This window comes from Crotalus tigris, unplaced genomic scaffold (assembly GCF_016545835.1).
Source record: "Crotalus tigris isolate CLP2741 ecotype Arizona unplaced genomic scaffold, ASM1654583v1 scf7180000023625.2024221, whole genome shotgun sequence".
NCBI classification, from domain to species: domain Eukaryota; kingdom Metazoa; phylum Chordata; class Lepidosauria; order Squamata; family Viperidae; genus Crotalus; species Crotalus tigris.
Genome location: NW_024100087.1, coordinates 340,001 through 353,622, shown reverse-complemented (window position 1 = coordinate 353,622; position 13,622 = coordinate 340,001). Strand labels below are relative to the sequence as shown.

The 13,622-nt window shown below is 34.5% G+C and overlaps 1 protein-coding gene across 4 annotated transcripts in view; it reads right to left on the bottom strand.

Annotated features, from left to right (window-relative positions):
* Positions 1 to 5,104: 5,104 nt before the first annotated feature.
* REC114 (REC114 meiotic recombination protein) overlaps positions 5,105 to 13,622 on the bottom strand; it is a 12,926-nt gene continuing 4,408 nt past the window's right edge. For 3 of the 4 annotated variants that reach the window (XM_039320208.1, XM_039320209.1, XM_039320210.1), the window contains 5 exons: positions 13,391 to 13,480; positions 11,515 to 11,598; positions 7,160 to 7,372; positions 6,566 to 6,619; positions 5,105 to 5,492 (listed from right to left, as the gene is read on the bottom strand). In XM_039320208.1, the coding sequence (XP_039176142.1) occupies positions 5,331 to 5,492; positions 6,566 to 6,619; positions 7,160 to 7,372; positions 11,515 to 11,598; positions 13,391 to 13,480 (603 nt within the window). In that variant the 3' untranslated portion in view covers positions 5,105 to 5,330. The remainder of the gene's footprint in view (positions 5,493 to 6,565; positions 6,620 to 7,159; positions 7,373 to 11,514; positions 11,599 to 13,390; positions 13,481 to 13,622) is intronic. The other variant, XM_039320212.1, reaches the window with a different exon arrangement.

Below are 13,622 nucleotides of genomic sequence, written 5' to 3'. Positions count from 1 at the left end.
CCAGAAAAACATCTACTTCTGCTTCATTGACTATGCAAAAGCCTTTGATTGTGTGGATCACAACAAACTGTGGCAAGTTCTTAAAGAGATGGGAGTACCAGACCATCTCATTTGTCTCTTGAGAAACCTATATGCGGGTCAAGAAGCAACAGTGAGAACCGAACACGGAACCACTGATTGGTTCAAAATTGGAAAAGGAGTCCGGCAAGGCTGTATACTGTCGCCCTGCCTATTTAACTTATATGCAGAGCACATCATGAGAAAGGCAGGGCTAGATGAAACAAAAGTTGGAATTAAGATTGCCGGGAGAAATATCAACAACCTAAGATATGCAGATGATACCACTCTAATGGCAGAAAGTGAAGAGGAACTAAAGAGCCTCTTGATGCGGGTGAAGAAGGAGAGTGCAAAAGTTGGCTTGAAACTCAACATTAAGAAAACCAAAATCATGGCATCCGGCCCTCTCAATTCCTGGCAAATAGATGGGGAAGAAATGGAGGTAGTGACAGATTTTATTTTTCTGGGCTCAAAGATCACCTCAGATGGGGACTGCAGCCAAGAAATTAAAAGACGCTTGCTCCTGGGGAGGAAAGCTATGGCAAATCTAGACAGCATTCTAAAAAGCAGAGACATCACCCTGCCAACAAAAGTGCGTATAGTCCAGGCCATGGTTTTCCCAGTTGCAATGTATGGCTGTGAAAGTTGGACCATAAGAAAGGCTGAGCGCAAAAGAATTGAGGTCTTTGAACTATGGTGCTGGAGAAGACTCCTGCGAGTCCCTTGGACTGCAAGGCGTTCAAACCGGTCAGTCCTAGAAGAGATCAACCCCGACTGCTCTTTAGAAGGCCAGATCCTGAAGTTGAAACTCAAGTACTTTGGCCACCTAATGAGAAGGAAGGATTCACTGGAGAAGAGCCTAATGCTGGGAAAGATTGAGGGCAATAGAAGAAGGGGACGACAGAGAATGAGATGGCTGGATGGAGTCACTGAAGCAGTAGGTGTGAATTTAAATGGACTCCAGAAGATGGTAGAGGACAGGAAGACCTGGAGGAACGCTGTCCATGGGGTCGCGATGGGTTGGACACGACTTCGCAATTAACAACAACAACCTCATTTACTTATTTAATTCCTTTGAGCCAGCATTGACTCCTGGTGACCATCTGGACCAGTCCCAGCAGTTTTCCTGGCAAGATTTTTGGAAGTGGTTTGCCATTGCCTTCTTCCTACAGCTGATTATGACTGGCACAGCTGATTTGTGCCTAAAATGATATTAGAACTCACTGTTTCCTGGTTTCTAGCCTGATGCTTTAATTCCAAACCAAATTGAATCTATAGAACTCATTTACTCTAAATTAATCAATGTACCATATAGGGTAATATTTCAATTATAACTCCTTATCCTTTTTGTCTCCATCATTAATAGCTACCCTAAGTATGTACCCAACATGTTACCTGTTTTTGGAGAAAGCAGTGTTACATAAATAGAAAAAGAGTGATAAATGTTTTAGATTTAAAAGACCTCATATAACAGAAAGAAAAGGAAGCATTGTTAAAATAGTTTACCATTATAATTCATTATAGGTTTCCCTGCTTTCTTGGAAACTATTTTGGGTTTCCACATTCATGAAAGGATTCATTCATTGCCTTTTATTCTTTAGACTTTTTACTTCTATTCTTGTAGATTTGATCAACTCTATATAGTAATTGTCTTAGTCTTTCATATAGTTGTCTTTTATTTTAATTCTTATTCAACCTTTCTATATGAACAGACTATCTCAAAATATTTCTTTTAACTAGTCATTCATTTTTAACTGTACTATATATCTTCTTTATATTGCACACAGTTCTTAAGTACCCTATTCCCATTATATCCAACTTTTGTTTCTCCTGAAATACAAATTCTCACTTTCATATTTGCTTTTTTTCAACAATAATTTATTACTTATAAATATAATAGATACTTCCCAGAGACTCCTAAAGTTGAGCTATTGATAAAAGTTGAGCTAAAAAAGTGATGGAAAAATGGTTGAAAAATGTAAGATAAGATGAGACGAGACAAGACAAGACAAGATTTATTGTCATTTTTTTACTGTGGGCACAATGACACACATAAAAAATGAAATTTAGTTGCCCACTCTCAGTGAACACATACATGACACACACCTAAACATATACATACTATATACAATACATACTATATACAATATATACTATATATAATGTTGATAAAAAGATAGTGGATAGTGAGAATATAGTAATTAAATTTGCAATAGTATCTTAAATTGACAATGAACCTTTAGCGATAATGCTCTCATAAGTATTATATTTTAACTACAGCCTTAAAGATCAGCATAATCATTATATAATGCCTTCTAATATATTTTTGATCAGAAAACTGGAATTAGGATGCAAACAAGGACTTTAATTTTAAGAAAGATAATTGTTTACATCATAAAACAAATAGTTATTAATGCAGTATTCAGGAGATTGAAATATTATACAGTGTGTTTCTGGAGATGCAATATATATATATATCACAAATTGGCAGAACAAAGTATAATATAGCTTTTTTCAAATTTGAAAGGAGTTCAATTCTATTTACAGAAATTCCTTACCAGAATATCTTCTATTTGCAGTATTTTCTGTTTCTTATAAAGGGTACAATATTCTTTTTCAGAAAAAGATTGTAACAAATCAATGATCAAATAATTAAAGAATATGTTTGACAATTTAAACATATTTAAATTATTTATTAAGGTGGGAAATAGAGGAATGTTTCCTTCTATTGGGTGAGACTCAAATGATTTGAGAGACCTGCTAAGTATCAAGTTAAATTCCCACTTTGTTCAGACTGAGGTCCCCATCTCCAAAATAGGTCAGCAACTATTTTTTGAGGGCAGGAAGGAACGATATTGACCTATTCTCAACTCTACCCAGCTACCAGGAATACATTTTCTAGAAACATGCTCTTGTTCTGCTTTCAGAGAAGTATTTTTGTGCTTATATTCCTCAAGTCTGGCCATCTGGTTTGTGTAGTACATTTTACTATATTTTGTTCAAGGCAAACCCAGAAGTTCATTGGCTAATGTGCAGAGTGCCAGAAATTCCCCCTCCACCTCAAGTCCATGCTGCACAATTTCTATCTTGATGTTCAACCTGCAATCATTTGTTATTTGAGTAAAGGACTGAAATGCAGACCTTTAGTCAGCTGTCATTTCAGTGATGAATCTGTGAACTAAACTGAACTACCAATTCATTTTTTTCTTAAAAACAACACAACAAAGGCTTTCCTTATGAAATTTCAAAGTTGTATTCTCCATAACTGCTGCCGGGGGGGGGGGGGGAGATAACATGAGGCGTAAAATAGTTGATTGAATAAAGATTCTAAGAACAAAAAGTTGAAATGATAGGAATGGATGGGAACGCCAATTATCAAAGAGGTGCCATGATACCATGGACAGGTTTTTCTTAGACTTAATTTAACCTTAAGCTGCCCTTAAAGGAACAGTGAAAATATGTCCTGGAAATGTATAACGTATGGCTTTTGAAAAATGTAAAGGAAACAAACTAAAATTTTTATAAAAATATGACTTTGCTAAAAAAAATGGAGCAAAATCACAATTATAGATGTGTGTTTCATAGGATAACTTTGTAGCTTGGCCCCTGAGTCTTTCTAGTCACCTTGGAGAAATATTAATTGCCTGCACTTCTACAATGAGAGGTCTAAAACTCATGCTTTGTTATGGAAGCCTCTATTTTTATATGGGGGACTTGGTTGCAATTACCAGTGAGGAGAAAAAAACTCAATCTGCAGTTGTCAGGTGAGCTCTGGTCTATGAAACATTCTTTTATTTTATAAAAAGATTATTAATTTATAAAATTAATTTCAGTTAACTGTACATTTGTAAGATTGTGTTGTTATCTTGCTGTATATTACAATTTTGGTTGTAAGCCTATACAACAGAATATTGCAAAGAACCATTTATTCGGTAGCAATTTTAAACTGTTACAAATTAAAAAAATAGTGCCAATTTGCATTTTTCATTAGTTTTAGATGGGAATTGCAATGCAAATTGTGAAAGAGGAATTTCTTATGATTATTTGTTTCTCCATTATTTGTCACATTTTGTGTTGAGAACCAGGAGAACTATTTTTCCCACAGATAAGAAGTTATTGTGTCCTATTGCCAGAGACGTCTTCAATAGAAAACATTTATTGCATGTTGTATCCAATATAACCAATTAGCAACTGTCTGTCAATTATATAAATGAATATATCCTTATTTACCATGTAAGTGTCTGCAGTGAAAAGCCTCACTCAATTGTATATATATTGTGGCTCACATGGAAATGATCACATGCAATTCTGACTTACCACTGCAGACAATCATACTCTAAGCACAAAGACCAAATCTTTACTAAGGCCACTAGAATGATTAAGTGGGAAAGGCTGTAACTCATGACTTGGAAGATTCCATCATTTACATCAAAACAGGGCTAAGGTAAAGTAGCTATTTCTGGCTGCCTTTGTCATTCTTTTGTATGGGATGAAAACTGGTTTTGCAACCCATGCAATATTTCTTGCCTGCTATTGATCATTTTTCTATCCTTTGTACTCAGTTATTTATTTTCCTGTAATGACTCTAAATGGGACATTTAACTGTCAACTGTATTCTAATTTACAACAAATAAACATAAGGTTTCATTAAATTCAATTGACAATGGAGAAATTAGAATTTTTTGGGGGGGAAGGTAACTGACAAAACTGGATTTGTTACTCTGAGTTTTTATATATTCTTCAGTCAACAGTTTAAGATGTTTCAAACTATCTTTAGTTGCTAACTTAACACATTTTAAACATTCAAATTTTTCAAACTAATACAGATGGGAAAATTAATGCACCTGTTTTCAGAGGAAGTATTTTTAATATAAATCTTATACTGAACAATTCCAAACACATTTCATGAAGTACTTAAAATCCATTATAATGGTAGAATTGAATTAATTATTAGAAAAATATAAAGAGTTGCTGTTGCACATTGTTCGATACACACACACAGACATATCACAAATGGAATGACTAATCATATATAATTCGTGAAATATAGTTTTATTATTAATATATTAATTTTATATAAAATAATTTGGTGCACCTTGGACACAAATATATATATTAAAACTGAAAACAGAGCATAATATTGCCCTTTGGCTTATAAGAGATAGGATAAATACATATTCAAATCTTAAGGCAAATTAAAGAACTAAGAAGTAGAAACTGACAGCAATACTATGGTTGATTTTTTAACAATTACATTTTAAATATTTTGCTTTTTAGCCATCTATAATTTTTTTTAGCTGTTTCTCTACTTCTTCCACAAATGCTGGGAAGTGTTGATCCAATAAGCACAAGCGAATAAAGCTGCTTAAATCTTCAGCATTCCATGTGGATTTTTGATATGCAAGAGGAAGTTGATCATCTGGTATCAGCATACACTGCCAAAGAGAACAGAATAGTCAATTTTCTTTTAACATTCCTAACAATTTAAAATAAAATATATTTTGCCGATTTTATTTAATCAACATGGAGTAAATTGTAGCTAAATTTACTTGTTTTTATTAGTAAGAATTTCTAATGTGTTCAATCCCAGTAAGGTTTCTTTGTCTTGATATTTAATTTACCATTCTGGACAATATTCATCCAGTTTCCAACTGTAGAAAGTGTGTTTTGCTTGTTCAGAGGACCTTGGAAGAACCAAATTATCTGGAACCCTTTTAGTCCAGGTTTGGGCCTGGATATGGGACTGAAAAGGTATTAATTGCACTCATAGCAGAAGCAGAATGGAGGTGATTCATCCATTCTTACTTGGTTCTTGACCTTGTGGTAGCTTTCAAAACCATCAATAATAGTATCTTTCTGAACTGGCTCTGGGAGTTGGGTGTGCGCAGCATCATATTGAGCTGGTTCTCCTTCCTTCCTTCCTTCCTTCCTTCCTTCCTTCCTTCCTTCCTTCCTTCCTTCCTTCCTTCCTTCCTTCCTTCCTTCTGAGTTCCATTTGGTGTTAATGAAAGGAACTATTCAGCCAGTGGCTTCTCCTTCATGTGGTGCCTCAGGGTTCAGGAATCTTTTCCCTTCTATTTAAATCTATATAAAGCCACTGGGTAAGGACATCCAATGGTATGGAGTGAGTATGTTACATGCTGATGATACCCAGCTTTATATCTTCACTCCAGGCTGTCTGAGTGATGCTGCAGAGATTCTGTCTCAATATCTGAAGGCTATGAGGCCTGCACAAAATGGAGGATGGATTTTTAAAAGTATGTGTTAAAATATCTCATTACCCACCATTTTATTAACCATTATTAATTGGCTGGAACTGAACCTCTATAAATAACAAGGGCCATTTCTTTGTGGATTTTCATTTACAAATTTTGGTTCCACCTTTAAATATTTTCTGTTACAAATATGAAATACCTTAAAAGTAAGAAACCTTTGGTTTCTAAAAAGTTATACTTTTCTACAGTAACAAATTAGCCTTTTATTTCTACTAGATAAATATTAGGAATACCTGGGCTAGCTCTCCTATAGACATTGTTCCATGTGTTGGAGATATATTTGTAACCTAGAAAGGGTTCAAAATAAATTCATAAAAGATACAAAATGCTACCATAGGCCATTAAACAATTGGAATATTTCTACTTTATTTTCTTTTCTAGAAAATGTATATATTCTAGTAAATAAAATAAGAGGTAATAGTTGTATTCCATAATATAACAACAGCAAAAGAAATATACTTGGAATTTAAAAGAAACTATAGAGAATTTTATCAAAAGTTTTCAATGAACACATTATATAGGTTGGCATTCATTGAAATTTGGACCTCATGCTATAAAATTGTGTGTGTGTGTGTGTGTGTGTGTGTGTGTGTGTACACATCCACATGTATCTACTGTACATGAAATATAATATAATTTTTAAATGCATTCAAGAAATCTGTTCATTCCTAGACTGGCTGAGAACAAATAATTTCAAAACAAAACATTTTGGTTAAATAATTTTGCTGTTTTCATAATAAACTATTAGACTGTGTCAACATTGCAGCACATATTTTTTTCATTTCTTTGCCCAGTCACTTCTACATAGAGTACATTCACCAGCTTACAGTATCTTGTAATGGGACATTTTGTTCTGTATCTTTCATCTGACTTTCATCAGTGAGAAGCAGACAGTGGCTTTGGTGTAATTCCTGCCTTATTGCATCTGTCACTTGAACTGGAATATACTCAGCTAGTTTCTGCATACAGTTATGGCAATGCTCTTCTGCCTCAGTTTGGGAGTCTCCAGTAAATTGTATACGAAACATACGATGTTTGCTCTAAGTTGAAAATAAAAACTAAATTTCATTATTGCTGCATATTAGTACTTAAACATTTGTTAAATTAATGACTATTATATATTTCAGCTTTATTTAACTAACCTTTTCTATGTGATCTAAAAAACTATTTGCATTTCTAATCAATAGTTCACTTTTTAGATATTATCTTTTTAATGTTTTCTTGTTGATTTGGTAATTCCTTGATTTTATTCATAATGCATCACTACTGCTTTTATTACATTTTAATATTATAGCTAAGGTAGCATTTTGTTCAAACATATATCTCCATCTTCATGAGATGTCACTGTGCATCTCATGATGACCTATATATATATTACAAAAATCTGGTCCATACAACTCCTCCCCCCGAACACTAAAAAAAGGCACGAAGCTAAGAACAGAAGACAGAATGTTAAAAATGAAACTAACATAGCATCTAGAATTGTGGGAAAATCTGGCCTTGTAAAATTACATCTTAAAACAAATTTGTAAGGACCTGTCCCAGCAGATCCCTCAGGAAAATAAAAGTCTTGACTCCATTAAGGTTGATCAAAAGAACTTTTAGTGAGAGATAGTGGATGCAGAGAAGTCAGGCAGAATCCGTAGGTCCCACTCAAAGTGCAAAGCAATTCTTTCATTTTCCCCAAACCTAACACCCCCCTCCCCATCAGTCCACTGGCAGCCAATATGATGCTATGTTATGAGAAAACTGAGGTACTGAGTAGATAGCAAATCACTCTCAGGGCACAAAAGCCTTGGAAGGAGTCTGTTTCTTCTCCAAAAACAATCTCCCTCCCTGATTCCCAAGCGGTTACAGGAAAAGCGAAAGCATGCAAGGAATGCCAGAAACCTCCCTTCCTTTCCAACAGAACAGCAGGAAACCTGCATGATGGACCTGACAAAATGACGCAAAATAATCAGAACACAAAAATACAAATATTCTACATGATTATGTGGTAAAGATAAATAATAGTTTTAATAGTAGGATAACTGAAGAATTTGGGATCGCATTCATGATATAATTAAAGATGATACTCTTTAAAAAAGTGTCCCAAAGCACAAGAAAGCAAAATGTTTGCTAATATACTGAAAATAACTGAAGAGTATCTAAAAGCATGAAAATAGAGGAAACTTTGCTTAATTAAACCCTCAACTGGGAGAATGACAAGAATAACAAGACAGAATAAATAATTGACACAACAAAACCGAGGAGAATCATAAAATGGGAAGACAGATAAGGATATTATTGCAGGATGATGCAATAAGGATATTATGAAAATCAAAGAAAACTCGAATATAAAAAAGGAATGATAGAATGCAAAGAAAACAAAGATATAGTGAAGAATGAAGATATAAAAAGAAATTGTATGATTATATGGAAGAACTATACAAAAAGATTGCAAAACCAAAGAATGAATCAATGAACTATGTGTCTGACAGTCTGAAGAGTGAAGTTAAATGGGCTCTTGAAAATACTACTAATGACAATGCTTTAGGAATTGATGACATATGTCAGATAAATTTAAATCTTACAAGATGATGTAATTAGAGAGTTTTTTTATACTTTATAAGTGGATATAAAAAACATACCAAAGGCCAAGAAAATTGAAAAGAAAAGATATTCCAATATAACCAAAGAACAGTGCTAAGTGTTAACACTGCTAATTATTTCAATTACAAAACTGTTGAAATTATTTCACATACTCATTAATGCTCAGGATTTTGCAAGCCAGACTTAATAAATGGAACGCTAAATATGCAAATGTTGCAAAGGGTATAAATAGGATTCAGAAAAGATAGTGCCCACTGGAAAAAAAATCCTAGTATTTAAAAGAAAAGCAAGGGAATTTTTAAAAAGTAATTAATTACATAAAAGCTTTTTATTGTATTCACTGCATCAAACTAAAGACAACTATTAAAAATATGATTCATTTATGTACAGAAGAATTTTTATAATGACCAAAAACATGGAAAATAGAATGTAGGACAACTAAGCAGTCCATAATTGGGAAAGAATTATGCCAAGGTTGAATATTCTCACCATATTAATTAATTTCAATTTTGTGAGCATCCAAAATCATTGATCTATAATGCCTAAGAGGTAAGGCTATCAGATTTGAACTTCAAAAATCCAGACAACAATGTTTCACGGATTTCTTTGCTGTTATCCAAAGATCATTCATTGCAGTGTAAGCTGATAACTATATATGTGTGTGTGTAATACTATATATTACATTATATACTATATATTACATTACAACTAGAAAATAAAAAATTCACTTTGGTATGCCCTGATCTCTTAAATACAATGTTACCTTCTTTTAGATTCTGTTCCGAATAAACTTCACAGTGGTCTTTGGGAAACATTGAGCAACTGGAAACTTCAAATTTCAAAGCCTGAACATTAGTCTTACCCACCATTCATTAAATGAACATTTAAAGTTATGGTGGTACTGAAAAAAATAACTTTAGGGCCAATTTATAACCATTTATGATGTTCACAACATTCCTCGGTCATGCCATTATAGTCAGTACACATTGTTCTATGCCTGACCTGTTTCTTTTTCTCCTCCCTTCTTGGAGAGCAGAAGGATTGAACAGGAAGGGATTGCAAGAAAGTAAGCTGTTTAGTCATCAAAAGCAATATGGCTGCACCAACAGCTGGGGCTGGGAGCTATGCTATGCAAACAGTTACAGTACTCTTTTGAAACCTCTTCTCCAATTTTTTCACTTGTGGAGTGGGATGGGGGGGGAAGGCAAGCAATTTCTGTAATCTCTCTTTTGCCTCACCCTTTTACAATCTGCCCTAGAGCAGAGAGATTGGAAAGAGATTGCAAGAAAGTAAACTGTTTGTTCTACATATCAAAAGCAAAAATGTACTGCTTTCCATATGTACAAAGCAGTAAGCAGAAACCCAAGCATTTCAAATGGTCGCAGAGCTTTTTTAGAAGGCAAACAAAAGCTGAAGATGTGAAATTAAGTAATCTTGTTTCTTTCCAGTTGGAAAGCATAGTCATGTCATGAGATTTACCACTTAATGATCCCTTTGCCTATTTGTGGAGGTGCTAGTGCAAATTAGAATTCTTAACTGAGGACTATCTGTATGAAAGTATAGGTTTTACATCCAAAGGTAGCAAACTACACAAACAAAAAGAAAAGCTCTAGTACAGTGGTTCTCAACCTTTTTAATGCTGTGACCCCCAACCGGTCATAAGTCGAGGACTACCCAACCAGTCGTAAGTTGAAGACTACCCAACCGGTCGTAAGTTGAGGACTTTCCCTGCCCGCGAGCACTGCACATGCATGGTGCCACCCCCTGCGCCGGCTGAGGCGTAGCTGGCAAGTGGCAGAGACGGAGCAGGCTGACCACTGGCTGGGCCACCAGGTGACCCAGCCCAAGCGAGGTAAGGCACCCACCAGGCCCCACGCATGCCAGCAACCCTCCCTGCGCCTGCCGGCCTCCCACCTCCCACCCCTGGCCTTACATTTTTAGTAGTTGCTCAGCAGGGAGGGGTGGAAACTTCCAGATAGCTCGCCTTCACTGCAGACAACTTGCAGCACCGTTTGCAGAATGGGACTTTTGGCGGGCTCAGCAGGGCAGAGACAGCCTGGACAATTCCTATTGGCTTTTGAAAGCCAATAGAATTAGACTCTATTCAAGAGAGTTTATTCTATTGGCTTTCAAAAGCCAATAGAATAAAAGGGAGTAGCACAGCTAAGGAAAAGGGGGAAAAATGGCAGACTGCGTTGTTTGGCGACCCCTGTGAAATGGTCATTCGACCCCAAATGGGGTCCCAACCCACAGGTTGAGAACTGCTGCTCTAGTACATCCAAATATACCTGCATAGTATGGACATCTCAAGCTTTTACAGAAGTTTTCCTCACCAGGCATCCTTATTCTGCTCCAAACCTACATTGCAACTTTGCTATTACTGTACAATACAATGATACAAGAATCTTGTTCAGAATTTTAAGGTACTTAAATCATACATATTCCTTGACTAATTTTAGTATATGAATACAAGTCTAATAATAGAATGAGGAGGGAAAGAATAACCAGACCAACTTTCAGAAGAATAATTCAATGAAAAATATAAATGAAATTTTTTTTAAGTAAAATATTGACATATGAATAAACGTACCTTTAATTTTGAACCAACTAACATGCAATCTGCTTTTCGTACTACCTTTAACCACTGAGAAGCACCAATTAATGAAAATCCTTCCTGCAATAAATTGCAAAATTTATACACAGATAAGGAAGCTCTGAAACTCAGGAATAATTTAAGTAAATAATATTAAATAATATTGCTGCAATCCTTGGAATTATGAATATATAATTTAGTAATAAATTTAGGAAAATTAATAATAAACTTTAAAAAAAGAAATACATTATAATGAAATGATATTTTCTATCATAAACCAAAAATTATGTGCCACAATTTTAATATATTTTATTATTATTTATAATTTTTCAAAAAGGGCTGAAGATGATGATGGTAATGATGATGACAATGGACAAGTTGCCTATTTCACAAGGCTATTTCAATTTTCTATTCCTTACACTGAAAACTATACGCTTCAAAACATTTTAATGAAAGTTCATATTCACAGAGGCATAATGACTCTGCTTGAATAATAAAACTTTGGCAATTGCCTTGTATATCAATGGTTTTTATTATAAAGTCAATTTTCATGCTTAGTTTCAGGGAATTGGTGACAGTGTTCTGGACCAGCCAGTTAGATGAGAACTGCATGTTAGAATGTTTGGCATTTAAAGGGTTAAGCACTATCTCCTTAAGAGATGGCTTATGGGTAATGTAGTTTTAGCTGTTCAGTGAATCCTAAGTTAACAAGTCAGTGGGAGGGGTTACTAAGTTCATCACAGGATATCCTGGCTATGTGCCAGCTCGTGTTTGTCTTTGTACGAAACCAACCATGCCGCACGCATGGACATCGTCTATAACCAGGCTAAAGTGAATATGATAAAATACTGATTTTACCTACAAAAATGGACAAATGTACAGCATCCAGATGAAACTACAGAACTGTGAGTTCTGCCAAGTATTCCTGGAATAAATATTTGTTTTATAACTATCTTCGTTGAGTTGTCCCTGTCTGGTCTTGAATTACAAAGCATCTTAGTTTAGGATACAGAACAGATAGGTAATAATATATTTACAGGCTAGATTTTTAAAATGGTTTATATTTATCATTTGGTTTACTAATTTCATCTTTTTTGTAATACTATTCAAATATAATGAATTTGTGTTAAAGGTAATGCTTAACTAGATAAAGCGAAAATACTCAGGTATAGATTGTTAAACTTAGTAAACCTTGATAAGGTACTTCTCTTCCTTTTCCTCCTCATTTTTCTCTCCTTTTAAAGCTAAAGTTAAAGTTTTCCCCTGTGAGTTTTGTTTGACTCTAGGGGGTGGTGCTTATCTCTGATTTACATCCAAAGAGCCAGCATTGTCTGAAGATGTTTCCGTGATTATGTGGTTGGCATGATTATGCACTGAAGGTGCACAGAACATTGTTACTTCCCACCGAAGTGATACCTATTTATCTACTTGCATTTAGAATACATGCTTTCAAACTGCTAAGTTGGAAGGAACTGAGGGAAGTAACGGAATCTTACTCCATCACAGAGTAATTAGGTCTCAAACTGCCAACCTTCCAGTCAACAAGCTCAGCATCTTTACTGTTTGGCCACCCACTGTTTGTGAAATTTTGTTACAGAATTATGACAGAACTTTGAAATAAATTCTACCTCATCACTGGATGAACAATTGTGCAATATTTTGTTGACTGGTTTTTGGATTATTGTTTGTGTATAAATTCTATTCATATAAGTTCTATTCACATAAGTGCTATCAGTGCCTAGGAACTATGCTGACTTAATTCACTTATTAGGGGAGACTGTTTTAATATTCCTTTAATGAAAAACATTATACCTATCAGAGAGGATATGTTGAAGAAACAAAAATATATAAAAGTTAACATGTCAATAGTTACCAGTACTTCTTTTCCTCTGGAAATGAAGAAATGGCCTGAAATAACTATACTGAGAACAAGAAAGCCAGATTCTTCATTTGACTCCAAAACCTTTTAAGAAAGAGAATCTGTCTCTTAACATGATGAAAATATAAATGAAGTGGTTTCCATAAAATAAAAGCATGATTTTTTTCTTTAAAAATTGCATACAAAATATGTTTATGTTGGATATCTATTTACAAGAAATAAATAT